This window comes from Schistocerca nitens, chromosome 8 (genome assembly GCF_023898315.1).
Source record: "Schistocerca nitens isolate TAMUIC-IGC-003100 chromosome 8, iqSchNite1.1, whole genome shotgun sequence".
In the NCBI taxonomy this organism is placed as follows: domain Eukaryota; kingdom Metazoa; phylum Arthropoda; class Insecta; order Orthoptera; family Acrididae; genus Schistocerca; species Schistocerca nitens.
The window spans coordinates 62,061,897-62,086,258 of record NC_064621.1 but is presented as its reverse complement, the minus strand read 5'-3'; the positions used below and the strand labels follow the sequence as shown (position 1 = coordinate 62,086,258).

Here is a 24,362-nt window from a genome sequence, read left to right as displayed (position 1 = left end):
TCTTACACAAGACTTGATGATTTATGTTTATATATTTAATTGTTGAAGCCAAAGCAGTTAGAATGACTACAGTTCATACCACCCCCCACCCCCGTTCTGTGTGTGTGTGTGTGTGTGTGTGTGTGTGTGTGAGAGAGAGAGAGAGAGAGAGAGAGAGAGAGAGAGAATCTCATCATGTAGCATGTACGAACTCTCATACACTTCTTTCACATTTCTTCATCTATGAACAACAATTTTAGCTGTTAATAGTATTAAGTGTCAACAATGGATACGTTTATGGCCTAAAATTGCTTCACCAACTACTGTAATTAGATTCTCCTCTTTTGTTGCAGTTTCCCTGAGCTTGAAGTTTATTCCTTGTTCCACATTTTTTTGAGGATTCATAATATCCATATCTGTGATGGCGCAATCACTTCCACCCAAGCAGCTCTCCTTTCACACTATGTTGCTGTATAGGTTTGATTATATCTTATTGGAAATAACTTTTTTTCACTTTTATATCAGAATGTGGGTGAATGACATACATGAGATAGAAAGCACACATTTTGGATTTTGAACTATTGTAATTTTTATGTTCAGCATTAAAAACTCTGAACAATTTGTAAAAGAAAGTATATTTCTATCTCTAAATTTGAATGAGTTATGAAATGTTGAATACTGTTGACTAAATTTCTTCAAGTTGTTGTACTGCCATTATATAAAATACTTTAATTATAAACTATAAACCATATATTTCGAGCAAATTAGAATGGATTTTATCTGGGTAAAACTGGTTTGGCAGGAGGAAAGGTGACTATTACAGGCTAATTACAAAAAAGGGGAGAGGGTAGGAAAGATGATCTTTGTGGACTAGCCATTTGCAAGTCTGCAAATAAGGGCTTGGCTTCTGGTGGACATGTTTTCTTACTGGCGTGTGCAGAAATACACTGACAGTTCCTCTACACCAGTTTGTTTAGGCTGTACGATCCGTGCCCAGTGTGGCTTCTGCTCTGCAGCTGCTTGTAGCCCACTGAACTGAGATAGCCAGCAGCCAGGGCACCAAAGTTTGTAGCCATCCTTTCTACTGATGTTGTCAGGTTGCCACTAATAGCCTTTACATATGATCAGAAATTCCTTGGATTACGTGAATGATCTTTCAATAATATTCTGCTGCAGTAGCCATTGAATACCCCACACATTGCTCTCTTGACAGTCAAATGTGTTTCATTTTAACATCTCCCTATATGTAGCCCTCTATGTTATTTTACCCTACTGTGCAGTAGTCTCTATTTATTACAGTGACTTATAAACCATAGAGAGCCCCTCCATCACGGATTGTTCTGCTGGGTACATATATTTCCAGCCTGTGGTCAATTATGTTTTTAAACATGAGCCACAGTTCCTCTAAATGCTCCTCTTTTGAGCTAAAAGTTTGAAATTCCTCACTAAGATATGAGAGTACTCCTTCTTTATCTAGTTTACTGACTATATAAGTCTTTGTACTCCATTTAGTTGTTCTCTGTACTTTGGTAATCACTGAAGCTGCAACTGCCTCACGGTCAGTGATACCAGTTTTGAAGTCGACATCCTTAAAAATGTCAGTCAATTTCTTGCTATCCCAACCCAGGGAATATGAAGACCCACCAGGCGGTATTCACATTGATGATGGACATTAGGTTGCAATGCTGCAGTTGTCGGCACTGCAGTCACTGATGTAAGCACTGCCATAACCCACATCTGTCTCACCAGCCTACCACGGCCCACAACCACTCTTTAAAGCCAGCAGTGTGGTTGCTCTGTCCATTATTTGTGATTTCTCTGCATTATCATAAAGATCTCAACACATTGTTGTTTTTGTTCTGAATTTGCTAAGGTCTTAGTATTCGATATTGGTTTGCTGTCTATACTCTTGACCAGTTGGCCAGCTACCATTGGTTCTGAAGTCATTCCTAGACTCATCTGACTCCAATAACTATATATTTGTTGCCATTAGAACTAATATAGTTTCATCAGGAGTGGGATTCTAAACTGTCTGCTCTCAGTAGCTTTCAGACAAGGCATTTAGATTGTTTCGTGGGATATCTTGTCACACTCGCAAATGACAAAATTTTAATTATCCAACTTTTCTGTTGGATGATTAAAGTCTCCTCTGATGATTACAGTATGATTGGAGAACATATATACTAGTGAACTGAGGCTCTCTCTTAAGTTTTAAGTTACACACCATTGTGTGCACCCACACAGAGTCAGCTACCTGAATATTAGACTATGATGTGTTGTGCACCCTGACCCATTTCGCGAGACCCTAAAGTTCTCAACACTGCAGTGCAAATCAAAAAAGCTCTCTTCACACTCGCTGATTCAAGCTTTCCACCTGACTCAGAATCAGAATGCCATGATTTGTTCTGAGAACAATGCTACAGATTTTGAAATTCATTGAAACCCATGAGCAAGGCTGGTATTCTCAACCTCCTTTGCCAGTCGCTAAAATGATCCAAGTTTGTCCCCTGAGCTCAGCAAATAAGCATTATTTGTCCAGTGTACACCACAATCTGCAGTTGGTTGCCCCCTGTTCCCTCAATGGATGCTAGAATTGCCTCTTCTTGAATGAGGGTCCCAAGCACAGTGGATCAGTGGAGGTTGGCCTGAGTGTAGCCCATCATGCACATTAATCCACTCATTCTTGGCCTCAGCCAATTTTGAACTTAACTGTCACTAATAGCACAACTGATCTGATAGTGAATTTCTAGTGCTGCAAAGTTTCTCGCACTCAAGAATCGAATTACAGATAGTATCTCACAGGTGGTGGGCAACTCAACTTTCTTATATATTGTGCACTGAAGAGCCAAATAAACTGTACACCTGCCTAATATCTGGTCCCTGCAAGCACGCAGAAGTGCCACAGCAGGACATGGCATGGGCTTGACTAATGTCCCAAGTAGTGGTGGAGGGAATTGACACCATGAATCCTGCAGGGCTGCCTATGAATCCAAAGGAGAACAAGGGGGTGGAGCTCTCTTTGGAACAGCATGTTGCAAGACGTCCCAGATATGCTCAATAATGTTCATGCCTGGCAAGTTTGGTGGCTAGTAGAAGTGTTGAAACTCAGTTAAACTGAGAAGAGTATTCCTGGAGCCACTCTGTAGCAATTCTGTACATTTGGGGTGTCACATTGTCCTGCTGCAATTGTCCAAGTCCATCGGAATGCACAATGGACATGAATGGATGAAGATGGTCAGACAAGATGCTTACGTACATGTCACCTGTCAGAGTAGTATCTAGATGTATGAGGGATCACATATCACTCCAATCGCACATGCCCCACACCATTACAAATCCTCCACCAGCTTGAACTGTCATCCCTTGCTGGCATCCAGGGTCCACAGATTCATGAGGTTGTCTCCATACCGGTAGACATCCACCTTCTCGATAAAATTTGAAATGAGACTCATTGCTCGATACAATTTGAAACGAGACTCAACCAACTAGGCAACATGTTTCCAGTCATCTACAGTTCAGTGTCCATGTTGATGGGCCCAGATGAGGCATAAAGTTTTGTGTCATGCAGTCATCAAGGGTACACAAGTGGGTCTTCGGCTCCAAAAGCCCATATCCATGACGTTTCATTGAATGGTTCACACCCTGACGATTGTTGATGGCCCAGCACTGAAATCTGCAGCAATTTGCGAAAGGGTTGCACTTATGTCATGTTGAACAATTCTCTTCAGTAGTTGTTGGTCCCACTCCTGCAGCATTTCTTCCAGCTGCAGCATTGTCGGAGATCTGATGTTTTACCGGATTCCTGATAGTTACGGTACACTCGTGAAATGGTCCTATGGGAAAATCCCCACTTCATCACTATCTTGGAGATGCTGTGTCCCATTGTTTGCACGCCAACTGTAATACCACATTGAAACTCACTTAAATCTTGATAACCTACCACTGTAGCAGCAGTAACCAATTTACAATTGCACCAGACACTTGTTGCCCTTTAAAGGCATTGCTGACTGCAGCATCGTGTTCTGCCTGTTTACATATCTCTGTAATTGAATATGCATGCCTATACCAATTTCTTTGGCGCTTCAGTGTATATCTCTACAGCTCAGCACACAGACAGATGATACAGCTGCAAATGGCATATACACAAGCACAAAACATTCTGGGAGCAGATGTGCATGCGCACTGTGGTGACTTTGCACCTTCCTTGCACCCATTCACAAATGGACCTTATCTAAAAAAAATACCCTTGTACAAATATAAATGTTGCACTCATAATATTATGAGCTCACAGCCATAGTTGACATGGAGACTGGACAATGAATAGTGAACCATTTGTCTTCTAACATACTCTTTTTAACCCCTCAAGCTGGAAACTCGCATACATACTCACATGTCATCAACTTGACCAAATACTACCCAAATGCAGTTTTGCAAGCAAAACTGGTTTTACTTTGTCATACGTTGTAACAGGCAACACTACTTTGTCTGCTAAATTTAGTTGTGTCTGCGCTGATGCATCGTAAGATCTTTGTTGGAAAGTTAGTGAGTCAGAAGAATCATGAACTGCAAACTGTCTTCATAGAAGGAAAATGTGGTGCATGAATATATTTAGAAGTGTACTAAATATTATAGTGCAGATTTCCTTTATTGTTTATCAAGTCATTGACAATACAAAGGAAGATACACATATAAAATTCAGGCTTTTTTAATAACAGAACAGTTGGAAACTCACAGGAAGAGACTGCAATGTTTAAACATGATAAAAGTCTACTGTCAAAAATTTCTGAAAATTTAGTTAATTGTACACAACTAATTGATGCATTACAGCAATTTAGTTAAAATACTGCACTATAGCAGCTAGTTGCATGAACTACTACCAACAGGACAGGTGTGAGCACAGAATCTGTCAGCCTGAAGTGGTAAGAGTATAAGTAAGAACAGAATGCACAGCAAATATTAACAATACAATTCACTTATATAAAATTACAGCTGATGAGATGGAGCAATATTCTAAAATTATTCAAGTTTTCATGAGAATGAAGTTTTATTTACATAATAAAGCTAATGATCAATAACATTCAGCTTAAATTATCAGTTCATCCTTCATTAACCCCTCCACTGAATAGTAACATGGAAATGATTGATTTAGTGGGGTTAAAAACTGTACTAAATTTAACTGTACGTTATCATAAAGGAAACAAGAGCCCCTATTGTTGAAGCTAAACAAAATGTTCACAAAACAAGAAAAGAAATGCAAAGTGTAAGTAGAAGATATAAGATGCTAACAGAAGTTTGAACTTAAAAACATTAGAAGGGAACATGAACTGTTTTAAGTAAACACATTTTTTAAATATCATACCAAAATGCTAATTACATAAATTGGATAACTTAACATTTACACTGCTTTTGTAGATAAAATTCTAATTGTGTGTTTCAATTTCCTAAAATTTTTATTGTTTATATTGGGGCACAGGGACAAAGTTTCAAAGTTTTTTTCAAAATTCAATAAATGCAAAGATAGAAGTTGAAACTTTTGTTAACATTCAAAGTGATTTTTTGTTAGCTTTTTAGCTTTAACATTAATTACAAAGAAAGCTACTTTAATGTTTACTTTGCATTGAAATGCAATAATGTGCTATAATGCGACACATTAGTATCATACTTTTCCATAAATGTTCACTAGGCAAAAGCACAAAATATCACCAAACATTGCTGAAACATAACACGAACCACTGGCTTCAGCAATACTACACTAGAAATCTATTGATAACTCTATTGATCACTTTAACAACTCTTCTGCTCCTTCTGGTATGTTAAAATGCCTCATATGTTTTAAGATATCTTTTTTCATTTCCTTGCTGACAACGTTCTTCTTTTCTAAGGTAGCTGTTTCCTCACTTCCTGGTTGCAGCTTACAGATTTCCATACCTCAACCTGTACAGGACTTTCTTTACTAGTGTCCAATATTGGCACCAATACCTTCTTCTCAGATTTTTCATAAGCCATACTGACAATGCCTCGTTGTTCCAGCACTTTATAGTATTCAGTAGGTGAAAGAATATCTTCCTTTTTCTGTAGTCTTTTTTTAACTGTACCAAACACTATCAGAAGGCATATAGCTGAGACAATGAGTAGAGAAGTACACTGAAGTGACGAAAGTCCTAGTACAGCGATAAGCACATATACAGATGTAACAGTATCGCATGCACGAGATGTAAAAGGACAGTGCATTGGCGGAGCTGTCAGTTGTACTCACACGATTCGTGTGAAAAGGTTTCTGACGTCTTCACAGTTGCACGATGGGAATTAACAGACTTTGAATGTGGAATGGTAACTGGAGCTAGATGCATGGGACATTCCACTTTGCAAAATATTAGTGAATTCAAGATTCTGACATTCACTGTGTCAAGAGTGTGTTGAAAATACCAAATTGCAGGTATTATCTCTCACCGTGGACAACACAGTGGCTGATAGCCTTTACTTAATGACCGAGAGCAGCAGTGATTGCATAGAGTTGCCAGTGCTAATGGACAAGCAACACTGTGTGAAATAACTGTAGAAATAAATGTGGGGGTGTACAACAAATGTATGACAGGACAGTGTGGTGAAATTTTGCATTAATGGTCTACGGCAGAAGACAACCGACACGAGTACCTTTGCTAACAGCACATCACCTGCAATGTCTCTCCTGGGTGCACGACCATATCGTATGGACCTCAGATGACTGGAAAACTGTGGCCCGGTCAGATAAGCCCCGATTTCAGTTGGTCAGAGCTGTAGGGCTTGAGTGTGATGCAGATCCCATGGAGCCATGGACCCAAGTTGTCAGCAACGCACTGTGCAAGCTGGTGGTGGTTCCATAATGGTATGGGCTGTGTTTACATGGAATGGGTGGGATCCTCTGGTCCACCTGAACCAATCATTGACTGGAAATGGTTATTTATGGTTACTAAGAGACCATTTGCATCCATTCATGGACTAGTAGTTCCCAAACATGTCATTGGGCCACAAATGTCTGCTATTGGTTTGAAGAACAGTCCGGACAATTTGAGTGAATGATTTGGTCACCCAGATCACCCGCCATGATTCCCATCAAACATTTGTTGGACATGTTCATTGATGAGACATGTGCAATATCCTGCACCAGCAACACTTTCACAATTATGGATGACTGTAGAGGCAGCATGGCTCAATATTTTTGCAGGGATCTTTCAACAACTTGTTGAGTCCATACCACATCGATTAACTGCACTATGCCGTGCAAAAGGAGGAGGTCCTGCACAATACTATAAGGTATTTTGTCACCTCAGCATGATTTACTACCTTAATAAATTTTCTGATTTATTCCCTCAAGGCCATTAGTGTGCACATCATTGCTGTACTTTTATTTTGACTGGTATAGGAGTCAGAGAAGAACTGAATATCATTTGGACCACTTTCTAGCTGTGGTGCCTAAAGGTTTCTGAGAAAATCCAATAGAGTAAGAGGCTACTTGGGTGCATCCTTTCAGTCCTTCTGCCTCAGGTAAAGTATAAAAAGCAATCCTTTCATTTTTCTGTGCTTAGGAATCAATCTAATGCAAAAACTGTATAGCAAAATCCGTCCTGAACAGATACTTGACATATGGACAACTTTGTTATTGGCTGATTCACATTCTACACCAAAACACACTTTTATCACTTTAGGATTTTCCTCCTCCATTATGGCACACAACATTTTTGCACAAAGTTTGTGCAATGCGTGATTTGTTATTAATTTACTCTTTTTCTCCAGAATGTGTTCCTTTTTTAATTTCAGTAAACAAATCTTGCATGTTGAGTATGTATCAGTATGGGGAGTTTTAAATGACAGATTAAAGTAGTGGCAGAAAATATGTTTGTACTTCAATAGAGAGCAAGTAGGTAGGTCTGATGATAAAGAGCAAGTAGGAAGGCCTGATGCTTCCTTTTAAGAAATGTTTCCACAGTTTGATTATATTCAGCTTGGACTTTTTCCTCAAACAGTGGCTTTCTTTACAACTATATGTTTTGGTATCACTCGAGAGTCTGTCTTTGGACATCTCTGACGTTGTCTGAAATGTTAAGGCAGATACAGTCCTGTTATTGCCTGGCTATCTTTTTTCTTTACGCTGTACTTCAACAGTATTCTTCCTTTTTGCTTCTTTCTTGATGTTCCTGCATTTCAGTGATGTGAGTAACATGTATTTTAGTATTAACTGAACATTGTCAATTTTACTACAACTATTTGCATGGAGATGAAAAGTGTTATCATCAAAAGTGAGATCAGCTGCTCTGCATTCTTTTCTTCCTAAAGCTTTTGGATTCACTGGTAGTTTGGTAGCCCAGGTGAACAAGCAATAGCTGGCATTTTCTTGTTCTTGTTGGGCTTTTTGGATACTTTCACTCTCAATCTGGACTCCTACCACCTGAGCACTCAGTTACATGTATACAATTTGCTGAATATCTATTTTACAGTTTAGTAGCCTACTTTTTTACTGCAAAATTCTCCCTGACAAAGGTATCTCAAATTGCGTAGTAATCAGAAGTTAATTTTGTTGTGTTTCTATTGTTGGTTACAGCAGCAAGTACTTGCCTGTTTATGTTCTCTTCTCTCTCTCTCTCTCTCTCTCTCTCTCTCTCTCTCTCTCTATCTATCTATCTATCTATCAATCAATCATTGACAATGATCTCCTACATCATTATTCTCTCTTCAGATCTCTCAGAAGCAAAGCACAGTTTGCATTTATCGACTTTTGTTTCAACTGACTGAGAGCAAATATCAAGTTCTGCAAAAACTCTTAGTTTTGAGCACCCTATAACAACAGCAAATATCAGAGTTCAACCAAACTGTTTCAACAAGTCATGCATGGCAACAAGCTTCACTAGTAACTACAAAAGCCTGAATTTTGAAAAATTGAACGTTTACTGACTTTTGATATAACGCTCCTCAGTACCAAGTGAAGGGGAAACCTGCCAGGGTAGCCGAGAGTGCTAACATGCTGCTTCCTGGACTCGGGTAGGTGTGCCAGCCCCGGATAGAATCTGCCTGGTGGATTAATGATGAGAGAGGGTGTGCCAGCCAGCCTGGATGTGGTTTTTAGGCAGTTTTCCACACCCCGCTAGGTGAATGATGGGCTGGTCCCAACTTTCTGCCTCAGTTACAAGGCTCGCAGACATCTGAACACATTAGCTCTATTCCATGGATTACACTCGACGCAGACAGTTGGGGTACACTAATTCCTTCCCGGGGGGTACAGGGTGGCGACAGGAAGGACATCCGGCCACCCCTTAAAAACTGACATGCCACATCCGATTAACCAGCTGATCCCACAAGTTGGGATTATTGCTTGGAAAGAGAGAGAGAGTACCAAGTGAAGGAGAACCTGTGGCACATTCTATCATGTGCATTGGTCCTCATGCATAGATATGATTGTAACTAAATGAACATGAAGATCATTGTTCGGCAAGTACTAAGGAAGCCTAAGAGCATCTAGTGAACATGGAAGAGGAAATAATCAATAATGTGAGTGAATTATCAAGTAAATTGAACATGAATGTGTTAATTTCATGGCAGTCACACATGATCTGGAAAAGAAATTTGTTATGCATGTTGATGTGATTGTGAAAACACCAAACGCCAGAAGTACAGTCTGATATTGGTCTCTCAAAAACATATGCAGAATGAAGTGAACAAAGGAGTTCAGCCAAACAGGTCTTATATTTGAGAAATCAGGTTGAGTTTCACCATTGTACATATATGAGAGTGGATAAAATATACATGGGATTTTATTTTTTATTTCAATTCATTCACCAACAAACTCAAGGCAATTATAATTCATTTTTCCACACAGTCTCCTGCTTTGTAAATGCATTTGTCCCACTGTATGGGCAGCTTTTTGATGCCCTCATCATAAAAAGAACTGGGTCGTGCCACCAGCCAAATGCGTACAAAGTCTTCCACACTCTCGTCATCTTCAAAACATCGCCATCCTAGAGCTTCTTTAAGCAGTCTGAATAAATGGAAATCACAGGGTGATACATCCGGGTTGTAAGGAGTACGATCAACTGTAGTCCAGTGCATTTCTTGCAGCTTGGAGACAGTTAGGGCTGCAGTACGGGGTCATGCATTGTCGTAGAGGAGGATGACCTGTCAAATCGAATGCTCTCCTCTTTTGTGGTGATATGCAACTCTCGCCTTGTTCAACAGTTCGCAGTAGTAAGCAGCATTGATTGTGCATCACTCATGTAAAAAAGAATCAGCAAAATGCCTCGCTGATCGAAATAACGGTTGAAAGAACCTTGCCAGCTGTCAGTCGAGTCTAGGCTTTCACTGGTGCTGCCTCCCCTCTCCTCCACCACTCCTTACAGGCTTGTTTGGATTCTGGAGTGTAGTGGTGAACCCATATTTTGTCGCAGGTGACAATCTGTCTCAAAAATGCCTCACCTTCTTCCGCAAACCTTGCTGTAAACCTCTGACATACCTCCAAACGTCTCAACTTCAGATTTTCGGTCAAAAGTTTAGGTACCAATCTGGAAACACTTTACAGAAGTGTAGGTCATTTGTGATGATTGCTTGACAGCTCCCATACCTGATTCCAGTTTTTTGTGCAATTTCTGATACTATCGTTTGTTGATTGTCGACAATAATGTCTTTAACTGCACAAATGTTTTTGTCTGTAATGCTGGTCCGAGGATGGTGATCATGTTGCTGATTTTTCTTTTCCTTGATTTTTTTATGCCAGGCAACCAAACACATCCTTGATAATGTTTTATCACCGAACTGTGCAGTCAATCTTTGGCAAATTTCCGCCACTGTAACTCCTTTACGAGCAAGAAATTTGATAATTATGCATTGCACAATGGAGGGTTGCACCTGTTGCTCAGACATCGTGAGCATTACTGACGAAACGGTGGGAAATAGCTAACAGCACACTCTCTTCACTTCTGACAGTCCCGCCTAAGCATAGCAGAAGTGCAGGGCCAGTCCTACCAACTGCTGATGGTCAGGAACAAAAATCCTGTTTATATTTTATGCCCCCTCATACAAAAAAAAGTTAAATTTGAAATTTGCAGTGATGCACTGAATCCTGATAAACAGATATGCATCCAGTAATGTTTATTTGGCCATTTTTGGGAAAGCTACTTGCTTGCTGGAAAGACAAACAGAAAATTACACTTGTAGTAGGATATATGCAGGGGGCACACTGCTATGTACAACTGAAACCGTGGCTCATCCATGATATACAAAAACTTTCAAAGAGCACTATTGTTAGCACTTTGGAGGCTGGCCACTTAGAACAATACCAGGCCTAGCAAACTGGTTATTTATGCCGTTATTTAAAACATTACCAGCACATATGTAACTGGTGCATCTACAAGAGTAATACATATTAAAAGAGGATCAAGCTTCAAGACTTATTTTTCTTATTTACTTTAGTTTTTTGATAGATTACAGATTTCAAAATAATGACAGAAACTACAATCATCCTTCCAAGAAAAATGTGTGAGGTGAGCTATTCAGTAATTTCTTCCTCTTGGGCTTCCAAAATTCTTGCTCACACAACAAATGTGATGTATTTGTAGAAGAATTACAGCAAACTGTGAAACCTAATGACTGCACACAAGAAATTATGTCAATGTCATCACATTGATTCAACCTTTCATGACAGCAGCAAGGAACAGGCAGTGAGACATCCATATGTGTTCTCATATGGAATGAATCCAGTTTTTGAGTGATAAGTGGCTTGCACACGAGAAAATCACAGCCCGACATATACTTGGGTGCAGTCTTTTTAACACACAGTTGTGACCCAACTGAAACTCAGTCTCGGTCTCCAAAGTCGTTGACATTTGTTGCAAAAGTTGCAAAACAGATTATGACAGAGTGTGCTTAATTTAGAAGCATTTAATTCTTGGAGGGGGAGTTTATGGAAATAGTTTGAGAAAGCCAACAGCAGTTACTAGAATTGTTTGATGCCAAAGGTCAATATCCTACAAATCCTCAAAAGTACTAAGGTAAAGTTTAAGATAAGAATCTTCAGGGTTGGTAAGCCTACTGATGAAGGGGTAAGACTGAATGGCACAGTAAAATGACAGTACCATTCCTCAACAGAAATTGAATCCTAGAAAAATTTTCTCTTAAAATCTAAACATGAAACTTCGTATAAACAAGTGTAAGATTTGAAATGAAGAGTAAATACGATATGTAACTTGAATAGATTGACTATCTCAGGGGTACAAAGAGAGAGTAATAAGAAGCACATATATCAGTTTTGAAAGATACTCAACAGATTGAAAGCATTAAGTAATAGCCGCTGTATACCATAGTTGCATTTTTTTACTTAATGTTGTTGTGCACAGGTAAATAATATGAGAGAAATATATATATATATGTGTGTGTGTGTGTGTGTGTGTGAGAGAGAGAGAGAGAGAGAGAGAGAGACTTATCAAGACTCTAAGGCTTTTAATGAAGTCATACTTAGGAGATGACAAGCTTGCTTATAATTAATACAAATGCTAGTTAATTTTAAGATTAAATGTTAGTAAATATGACACTGTATGATGAAGATAAAAAGACAGCAGGAAAATTCTATATACGATTAAAATTTGGACTTACTAGTGGAAGTGATGCAACAAACGTGTGTATGTTGGCTGCCTTCGCTGCGGCCATGATTTCATCCATGGATACAGCACGGCTATTGTCTCCATAGGCAATATTTTCTGCAATTGTGCGATCAAATAGGACTGGCTCTTGAGACACGATGCCCATTTGAGATCGCAGATTTCCAAGTGGGAAAGAACTGACATTCGCGCCATCAACATTCTGTACAAGAATTAAATAATACATTGTTGAAGCTCACTCATGCAGCAAATCTCTTTGAATTTCTTTTAAAGACATTCAACGTGTTCTTTTGAAAAAATAAAAAGTGGTAATGTGGACAGAGCAACTTATAACAATCTCAAAGCACATTAATGATCACAATTAGAATAGCCAAATGTAGAGCAAATGAAAATTACATCAAAAACTCAAATAATAGATGTAAGGCAGCATGGAGGATTATAAAAGCAGAGTTGGGTACAGTTACAAATTGTAAAGAAAACACAAGGGCTGTCAGTATCACAGCAGATGAATTTAATCAATTTTCTGTCAAGGCAGCAAACCCCACTACCACCCCAACTTCTGGCCAGCATATTTCCAATTCAATGTGTACTCCTAATCTAGATCCCATTTCTGGCAATCAGTTTCTTCAAAACTGTACATACACTGTACCAACTTTCAAATGGACTCAAATACAAGTATATATTTGGTTAAATCAATAACAAAACTAGGAAATTCAAAATCCGAAGACATTTAAGGTTAATCAAATTTTGTGATTAAAAAAATAGTGGATCTCATAGCAAACCCTCTTTGTAATTATTAAACTGGATTATGGTAGTGGCCATTTTCGAGGATGTCTAAAAAAACAATTGTCATCACTGTTCATAAAAAGGGTAAAAAGTTATACACAAATAATTATCATCTAATTTCAGTGGTATTCTCTCCAAAATAATAGAATAGTGCCTATAACAAGATATTTGCAGACATTTATCTGAAAACAATATCTGATTAAATCTTGATATGGTAATTAGGTCCAAATTTTCAAAAGTGAAAGCAGTTGAAGGTGTAATTTCTTTTATATAAACCTCATTTGAATCAAAGTTATCTACTGAAGGCATTCTAGTAGACCTATGCAAGGCTTTTGGATTGAGTGAATGATGCAATACTATTGGAGAAATGTTGGTGTTATGGAGTCAAGAGACTGAGAACTCTGCCTCATAAGCTCCTATCTCAGTGACAGGAAACAATTGTAGTTTACAACAACCAAAGGTTTCAATACTTAGATGTAACTTGAGGCATGCCTCAGGATTCCCTGCTTGGGCCTTTACTGTTTATAATACTTCTGGATGATCTTCCCAGTAATGTTCTGTAAATCTGTACTTTATGCTGATGACACAACATTTATTAGCTTTGGCAAAGACATAAACAGACTGAAATGGGAAAACTAATAAGAGTACCTTACACTTTCTAATACATGGATCAAAGCCAATGAGCTATCCATCAACTATGAAAAGTTAGTGAACATCATTTTCAGTCTATAAAGTAGTCAAACTGAATGCTTAACTATTAAGCTACTTTTATACCTTGATTCCAAATTAACCTGGGACAAGCACGCAGACCACATAAGCAGAAAGCCCTCATGTGTTACCTTTTTACTCACTAAACAACAGACATATGTAACAACACCCATGTTACTTAACTTCTACTATGCCTTCTTTTTCTGCCACCTGCAATATGGTATTGTTTTATGGGGTAATTCTGCAGAGGCCAAATAGTTTGCTTTCATCTGGTAAAAAAAGGCTATCAGAACTATTTCTGGAGTTACAAACTTTAAAGCCTCCTACAGACTGCTTTTTAAAGACTTAAAAGTATTGGCAGTTCCACCACTTTTTATATACTGTTGCCTACTAAAGATTAAATAAAAAAATAACTACATCCTGAGGGAAGCTGTCAACATAAAACTAGGCAAGTGAAACTGATAGATATGCCCACAATATTATGAAAAGGAGAGCTGCTACTCACCATATAGCAGAGATGCTGAGTCACAGATAGACACAACAAGAAGACTGTCACAAAATAAGCATTTCACCAATAAGGCCTTTGCCAAAAATAGAAAATTTGAGTTGCGTGTGCGTGTGTGCATGTGCGTGTGTGTGTGTGTGTGTGTGTGTGTGTGTGTGTGTGTGTGTGTATTTCTAATAAAGGCCTTGTTGGACAAAAGATTATTCTGTGAGTCTTTTTGTTGTGCCTATCTGCGACTCAGCATCTCCGCTATATGGTGAATAGAAACTTTCCTTTTCATAATACTGTTACATTCCACCCTGGATTTTCGATTGTTAGATATACCCAAAGCCAAATTAAAGAAAACACAGTCTACTCATGAATACCTGGGCATAAAATTATTTAATACTTTATCTTTTCAGGCACATCATGTCTCACTTAAACTCTAAAACAAAACTGAAAAATGGTTGAAAGACAAGGCTTTATACAATATTTCAGAATTTCAAGACTGTTCTAAAGGTGACCTGATACACTAAATTATTGCTAACTGTAAACTGTTTTTTATTTATCTTGGTATGTCAATGGTTCATTTGATACTTCGTGATTCTTGATTCTATTATTTTCTATGTATTACAAAACTAATAAATTGTTTTATGGTGCTTATTTTATGTGCCTTATATTATTATTAGTATATGGACTGCAACTATGTCAACAAAATGTATTTTTACAATATATGTAAGCTCCCTATGATGACATCGATTACATAAAAATGCTTAAAGATGGATCAAAATATATAAACAAATAATGTTCTTAAAAAAAATAAGTAAATCTTCCAATCAGCTAATGCAACTCACCACAGTTCCTGCTAGAGGATCATACAATCTTTGCAGCAGCTGCAGGCATGTGGACTTTCCACATCCACTCGGCCCAACAAGTGCGACTGTCTTTCCAGCCGGCACAAGGAGATTCAGAGACTTGAGCACTTGAACACCTGGTCTCGTTGGATATCTGAAGTCCACTTTATCATACTTCACTTCACCATTCAGTTGCTGTTAAAAACATAGAAATGTTGTGACTTTTTTTTGCAATTTACATCCACCTTCTTTTTTGTGGTCATTATCCCATACCCTTATGGGATTGGTATGTTAATTATTGGAACTGGAAATGTTATTTGTCAAAAGTGGACGGATGACAATCCTGTCACCACTCCTTTCTCTTAGGATGGAATTTGTGTACCCCAATTGCCTGTATCTAGTGTTAACCCATGTGAAAGTGTGCAAACATTTTCTAAATGTTTCCAAATTGTGTAACTGTAGCATGATGTGGGTACCAGCATCATATCGCCTACTCAGATGTAGGAAATGGCCTAAAAATCACATCCAGGTTGGCAAATGCTATGGCCCTTGTTAGTCTGCCAGGCAGATACAATTGGGGGCGCATCACCTTCCCGAATCCCATAAGCACCATGCTAACACATACAGCTATTGTGTGGGTCAAAATAAAATGGTTCTGAGCACTATGGGACTTAACATCTGAGGTCATCAGTCCCCTAGCACTTAGAACTACTTCAACCTAACTAACCTAAGGACATCACACACATCCATGCCCGAGGCAGGATTCGAACCTGCGACCGTAGCGGTCACACGGTTCCAGACTGAAGCCCCTAGAACCGCTCGGCCATGCCTGCTGGCTATTGGGTGGGTCATTTACATTATATACTACTGTGTGTGTATGTGTGTGTGTGTGTGTGTGTGTGTGTGTGTGTGTGTGTGTGTGTGTGTGTGTGTGGGCGTGCACACGAGTGTGCAAGCATGCATGCACATTTCAGCTCCTTAGAAAATGATTATTTTTAATTTATTGGTGACACATCTGTAATAATTCTTTGTACAATTCTAGGTCTTTTATTTTCATATTCTCTATTCCAAATAATTACAATCCTGATTTGATAGTTAATACCTGTGTCAACTAATTTAACCCTTAACTGCTATGTCAGATGGCAACAACTTTTCATCTTGTGATGTTTCACACATAAATATGAAGCAAAACGGACTCTTTTGTGTACATTCCTATTGGTTGACAAGCTGTATATGCTAGAACTCTTGCATTGTTGCTGCTCTCTGTTTCTTATTTATGGGTCTTGAGAGTCTCACAGAAGAACGATAGTATTTGCTTCTTGTTGTTCTGATGAATGCTACAGTGTCTCCATGGTGAGAAAAGCTTGACATTCTATGGAACATGTTTTACATAAGACATATTTGAATTTTCAAGAACATCTCAGTGAATCCTCAGATGAAGACTTTGACGACAGTGATAATGACCCTGATTTTGAGATCTTTAGTGATCACGGTACTAATTCAGTGTAGGTAACAGAAAGTGACGAAGATGTGACAGGTGATATGGTGTAGAAGCTTACTTCTTCAATAAGAACAGATGTTTTTTCCGGAAAAAAAGCAGCAGTCACCAACTAATGTAAGAACAAGGCAATACATCATCACCTTGCAGCTTCCTGGACTGTGATAAATGGCGAAAAGTCCAAGATAAAACCCTGCTGTTTTGGAGGTATGGAAACTGTTCTTTATCCAAGTTATTCTAGAGAAAATCATTTTATGGACAAATCCAAAAATATCTAAACTTACAGCACAGTATGCAAATGATCACTGGTCCTATCTGCAAGACATTGATGTCAGTGAACTGAAGACACTAACTGGTGAATTAGTGTATTCAGGCACTTTCAAACGAATCAATTTACAGCTTATTTGCAACCGATGGGATAGGCACAGATATTTTCAGATGCACTGTTAGTAAAGAATGACTTCTGTTTTTACTATCTGCATTGCGATTTGACAATCCAGATGATCAGGAGAAGACAAAGAAAGTAGACAAGTCAGCAGAAATTTCACAAATCTTTCTATGTTTCACTGAAAAAAGTTAACTTTCCTACCCTGTAGGTGCAACAGTGTAAGTTCATGAAATACTTATACCTTTCCATCAAAAGTGTGTGGTAAGAATGTACATGCCAAACAAACTGACAAAATATGGCTTGAAAATTCAGTGCTTGACTGATGCTCATATAAATTGCTTGTATAATGTGTACATTTATTCTGGAACAGGCAGTGATTGTCACACCCTTTCAAACTACACCGAAGAGCCAAAAAAACAAAAACTGGTACACCTGCCTAATATCGTGTAGGGTCCCAGAGAGCACACAGAAGTGCTGCAACATGACATGACATGACATGGACTCAACTAACATCTGAAGTAGTGCCGGAGAGAACTGACACCATGAGTCCTGCAGGGCTGTCCATAAATCCGTAAGAGTATGAGGAGGTGGAGGTCTCTTCTGAACAGCACATTGCAAGGTGTCCCAGATATGCTTAATAATGCCCAGTGGAAATGTTTAAACTCAGAAGAGTGTTCCTGCAGCCACTCTGTAGCAATTCTGGACATGTGGGGCATCACATTTCCCAAGTTTGTCAGAATGCACAATGGACATGAATGGATGAAGGTGATCAGACAGGACACTTATGTACATGTCACTTGTCAGAGTCATATACAGACATATCAGGGGTCTCATATTATTACAACTGCAAATGCCCCACACCATTATAGATCTTCCACCAGCTTGAACAGTCCCCTGCTGACATCAAGGGTCCATGGATTCATGAGGTTTTCTCCATACCCGTACACATCCATTTGCTTGATACAATTTGAAATGAGACTAACCCATCTAGGCAACATGTTTCCAGTCATCAACAGCTCAATCTCGGGGTTGACGGGCTCAGGTGAGGCATAAATATTTGTGTCATACAGTCATCAAGGGTACATGAGTGGTCCTTCAGCTCCGAAAGCCCATATCCATGCTGTTTTGTTAAATGGTTGGCACACTGACACTTGTTGATGGCCCAGCACTGAAATCTGCAGCAATTTGCGGAAGGGCTGCACTTCTGTCACATTGAACAATTGTCTTCAGTCGTTGCTGGTCCCATTCTTGCAGGATCTTTTTCTGGCCGCAGTGATGTCGGTGATTTGATGTTTTACCGGATTCCTAATATTCACGGTATACTTGTGGAATGGTCATACTGGAAAATGGATGGTGTGTTCCATCGCTCATGAGCCAACTGTAACACCACCTTCAAACTCACTTAAATATCAATACCCTGCCATTGTAGCAGCAGTAACTGATTTAATAACTGCAACAGGCGTTGCCGACCACAGTGCCATATTCTGCCTGTTTACCTATCTCTGTATTTGAATGCACATGCCTATACCAGTTTCCTTGGCACTTCAGTGTGCGAGAAAGGTCAGTGTTTCCATCAAGTTGTTCTTCAATTGGTGAACTCTACTGAAAACTCATGAAGAAGTGTTACAGGTGACAACTGGTACTCACTAGTAGAGCTTGTCAATGAATTTTTGAAATAAGGCCTCACATACATCAGCACTCTGAAAAGGAGATACCACAGCAGTTTCTATCTAATATGAAATGAGGAGTTAAGACCAACTGTATATTATTTTACAGAAGACATGACACTTGTTTCCTTCTTGCACTAAAAGTCAAAAGCTGCAATACCGATCTCTTCTGTGCACCATGCAGTAAACAATGATCCAGAATCAGGACAAGCTGAGATCATCATGCTTTATAATATGACGAAAGGTGGTGTGGACTGTCTTGACCAAAGGTGTGCAGCTTATTCTTCAAGTTGTCAGACATAAAGATGGCCTTTGGCCACTTCCATCACATTAGTGGATGTTGCTTGTGATATGAATTCTTCTGTGATATATAAAGCTTACGTAAGGGCAGAAGTAATGACAAGATTAATCTTCATGTAGAGTCTAGCAAAAGATCTGGCTGAGCCTCATATGAAGCATAGACTTTCTACACAATGCTTGCCGCGAAAGCTCAGTGACACCACGAGAAAATGCTTCACATACAAAAAGAGCCACAGACACTGAAAGAACAGTTTGAAAAACGAAAAAATGTGCGTTTTGCCCACCTCATCTGAAGAGAAAACAAGATTTCCTTGTCAAAATTGTGACAATACTACTGGCTTAGAGTCTGCTTGGAAGATCTGCATGAAATGCATGCAAGTTGAAAGTGATTGAAATACGATTCAGGACCTCATAAGACTAAATAATTAGTTTGCACTACTACATTTAAAAGTAAAATGTGGCTAAATTTTTCCATTTATTGAATTATGGAGTGCAACAGCCACTCTACTCAGAAACAATGAGCAGTAAACCCAAAGCTGACTTTGTATCCAATTTCTGAAAAATGGGGTGTGTTTTTCCAACTAGCTATTTCAGAAGCTATTTTGCTAATCTGTACTATTATCTCTCCGATGATAATTTGCGAGTTGTTATTTTTGTAATGCATAAATTACAAATACACAGCAAATTTTGCTGTGTTTTATTTGTTTAAATGTTTAAAATCTTGCATTGTTTAAAAACATTCAAATATCCACAAAGCCTACTTCTACGAATGTCAAGGGTTAAAGGTATCTATACAGGTGGATGAGTCCAGAGTCCACAGTGATCAATGGGATGATGGTAAAGACAGCAATCATAATTAGGCCATTTAAGACAATATTATTTCGATGATGTATTGCTTCACAAAGAAGTACAAAGGTAAACTAGTTCTCTATTCAGACACAAGAACTGTCGAGGAAGGGGTTTATCAAGTGAATGACAAAATGAGGCTAACACACTATCAGCTGTGTGATGTGTGAGGAGTAAGTGTTAAAGCATTCATAAGCTGACAGAGTCAACAGAATGGTGCTCAGCAATCTGGCGAGGTTAATTTTTCTGTCCTAGCTCAAGTTCCACAGTTGAGAAATTCTGTGGTAAGCACCTCTCTAAGTTGTAATGCCAAAAATTTTAATACCATCAAACATATTTGTAATCATATCTTAACATTTTATACATATGCTGTGCAGTAATTTCTTAAATGTTCCAAACTATATATAATGAGCCTTCTCAAAGTTTAATAAATGATGAATGTCAGTGACACATCCATTGAGAGTTGTTTGGTTGGTTGATTTGGGGGAGGGGACCAAACAGCGAGGTCATCGGTTCCACCAGATTAGGGAGGGATGGGGAAGGAAGTTGACCATGCCATGCCAAAGGAACCATCCTGGCATTTGTCTGAAGTGATTTAGGGAAGTTTACCATAAACCTAAATCAGGATGGCCGGACTTGGGTTTCAACCGTGCCCTCTAGAATGCGAGTCCATTGTGCCTACCACTATGCCATATCACTCTGTCCCATTGAAAGTCTTTTCAAAAACTATTTATTTATAACAATATTTGTTTTACATGCATCCCAAACAAATCCACCATCTGGCAGTATCACTGATCAAAGTCATTAATGCACACTAGTGAAAGCAAATGAACTAAAGATGGAAGTTTAGGGGACACTACACATCATCACCTCTTAATTAGACAACTGATTTGTTAGCTCATGGGTCTGTCATATTGGTTTTGTGATATGATTTTGTTCTTTATAAAAATGTTGCCAAAAATTGACATAGATCAATTAGTTACACTGACTAAAAACAATACTGCAGGAGTTACATTGAGGGCAACATACATTAAGTGGGACAGATTTATGAAAATTTATTTTCATATTCTTTTTAATTTTTAAACATGCTAACAGAGTTTATTTCTAAACAGATTAAAATCCCCTGAATGTGTTAAGTGTGCAATCACTACTATAAAAATCATTTTATGAAATTCCACTTGTCTTCCAGATGCTTCTTTATAAACAAATCATTATTTTCAACATCCTTGAGTTTAAAACAGTTATTGATAAATATGGCAATTCCACCTTGTTCTGTATCTACTCTGCAGAAGCAAAGAGCTGGCTTGAATCCTGTAACACCTGTTGCCTCTCGCTTGTACCATTCGTTAGTAGCATGGAACAAAGGCATTAAGTTCATATTAGTATCACTGTGTGAGCAGAAATTGTGGGTGATGGACTAATAGGGCCATACGCTTTTCTCTATTAATTAACATCTGTTGTTTGTCACCAATTTCTGTGTGACAAATTACCTATCCTATTGGAAAAATGGAAATGAAGTCCCATGCTTCTTGACAGAGCATAGGGGAACAGTGCGGGAGACCTCACCACCATACTAGGCAAGGTCCTAATGCAGGTGGTTTGCCATTGCCTTCCTCCAACTGTAATGGGGATGAATGATTATGATGATGATGATGATGATGATGATGAAGACGACACAACAACACCCGGTCATCTCGGGGCAGATGAGAATCCCTGACCCCGCCGGGAATTGAATCTGGGGACCCTGGGCTCGCGAAGTGAGAATGCTTCCATGAGACCATGAACTGCAGACTACCTACCCTATTGGACAACATTATCCTTAGGAAGACGATGGTTGTGGTTTTGTAGGATAGGACATCACTCTATTGTCTACAGCTTGTGTGACAGTATCAAACACAAACATTGGTTGAGAAGGTCTAGTAATGTGGCAGCCTTTTCAGCTGACTGTAATCCCTCTCATTTCTGGTGGTTATAACAGAACATAAGATCGTGTATGTCAGTAATTTCTTTACGTGTAACGTTTTATGTAAATATAGCCTTTGACTGCGAGTTTAACAACTAAGAGACAGTTATCTTTGGTCATGCGGAAAGGAGGTGGATCTTTGGCAGAGGTGGTTGAGTGGCTTTAGATAGGAAGCGTGGGCTGGAGGAGGTGATGATACAGATGTGGTGTAAAACAATGTCGTATTTGATATTTTTGTAGAAGTGTTAAATGTGAATAAATGAATTAAATACTGATGTGCAAAACTAATGTAACGTTTGCTCTCTAAAAATCAAAATACCACGTCGCCCTACAAACCAGTTAGTCTCATCCAAACACAAAGAAAAGCGCGGGAACATCACAGTGGAATCACCTCTAGACTTCACGAAGACAACAACGCAGCCATCGATATGAGTTAAGTACCAAACTGTTCGTACTTGTTAACGACCTCGGACTATAAATTTGAATCTCCTGTAGTGCCTGAAGTCACCATGTGGACAAAGGAGTAGGACAACTTATATACAGTGGAAATCATAGGAAGAGGTCTGTTAAACTTGGGGGCTCGTCCGGGATATTAAAGTTAAGCGCGATGGGACTAATTGTGCTTCGTTTGCGGAACATTACAAACTTTATAATTAGTATAACGTGAATAACATTGTACACGTTTCCTGGACCAGAAAAAGTAGTGTGAGAACCAACAAAGTGCTTGCTTATCGGAGAGGTAGACCTGTGATTGACGTCGTCGTGTGAAAAGATATGCACAATTCTGCTTTGTTTTAAACTTTTCGTCAAAACTGTGTCCAAACACGTGGTGTCATCATGACGCTATCAGAAGAAATTAAAAAGGAAGTTGGAGAAATGTTAGACTCGAACGTGTGTGGTGTAAGTGACGATCCAGATGACTCACAAACCGAAAGAAAACCGGATCAACAGGACTGGGTAAGTTTACTTTTTGCGAAAATGGGACAGATGCAGTCCGAATTAACAAGGGCAATGAACTCAAATAGTGAATTCCTAGAATCGAAAATAAATGCATCCAGTGAATCGCTGGAAGCAAAAATGAAAAGCAACGGTGATGTACTGAAAGAAGAGATCTCAAATTTAAAACTTCAATTAGGAGAAAGTTTGAAGGGCGTGAACTCCAAAATTGAAGCTATAGAAAATAAGTTTGTGACCTTAGAAAATAAGTTAGCCACAGTTAGCTCAAGTCAAGGGAAAGAGATTGAAAGGTTAACTGCATCTCAAAGAACTGTGGAGGAGAGGGTAGACAAATTAAGTCTAGATACAGAATCAAAAGTTAACTCCTTAGATGCTGAATTAAATAAGATACAAGAGTCTGTAACATGTAATTTAAGTGTAATAGACAAGAGATTCACTGAAATGCAAGATAATTTTGTGTCTAGAAATTTATGTATGAATGGTGGAAGTGTGTGGAGTAATTCACCTCTAAAAAGTTTTCCTTGTGATAATTTACACCCTGTAGATTTTTACAACACTGCTCTGACAACCTTGTTCCTGGCATGTCTGATAATCTAAAGATTAAATTTGTCAAAAAATTTCTTGAGGGAGAAGCTTTGTCTTGGGCAAACCAACATTTTGATGAGTGGAAAACGTTTGCTGATTTTAAGAAAAGTTTCTTAAATAAGTTTTGGTCTGAGACTGAACAGGGTAGAATAAAAAGTGAATTTTTAAATGGGCCTAGCTTCAGGGGCAGAAACCACTCAATGAAAGACTTTTGCAGGGATCAACTTAGGAAATTGGTGCATCTAGATAAACCCTTCGACGAAATGACGCAAATTGATGCCCTTAAAAGGAGGTTACCTGAAAGAATACAGTGGGAATTAGTGCATGGACCTGACGACTGTTTAGACCAGTTTCTAAAATATATAGACAAATTAGACAGGGCAATGGAGAGAAATGTGCAACAGTTTAGTAACGGAAACCATTACAGTGGGAGGTGGAATTCTGATTACCGTGGGGAGAACCCTAGAAGGGACGATAGAGATTTTCGGAATGAACACCAATATGATAGAACAAGAGAGTACAATGCTAATTGGAGAGGGAGTAACTGGGAAAGCAATGGTGTAACTAGGAACAACAGATGGGAAGGTAACAACAGAATGAATACAAATTGGAGGAGTGACAATAGAGGTAGACATCCGGAAAACTCCGGACCGCCTCAATGAGGGTCCACAGCTTTGGGGCGAACAGATTTAAACATAATAGGACCACTATTTTTCACACAAAACCC

The 24,362-nt window shown here is 38.8% G+C and overlaps 1 protein-coding gene across 2 annotated transcripts in view; it reads right to left on the bottom strand.

Moving 5' to 3' along the window:
- Positions 1–24,362, bottom strand: part of LOC126198441 (multidrug resistance protein homolog 49-like) — a 439,165-nt gene that overhangs the window by 4,546 nt on the left and 410,257 nt on the right. For both annotated transcript variants that reach the window (XM_049934764.1, XM_049934763.1), the window contains exons 21-22: positions 15,432–15,626; positions 12,595–12,801 (exon numbers count right to left, since the gene is read on the bottom strand). In XM_049934764.1, the coding sequence (XP_049790721.1) occupies positions 12,595–12,801; positions 15,432–15,626 (402 nt within the window). The remainder of the gene's footprint in view (positions 1–12,594; positions 12,802–15,431; positions 15,627–24,362) is intronic.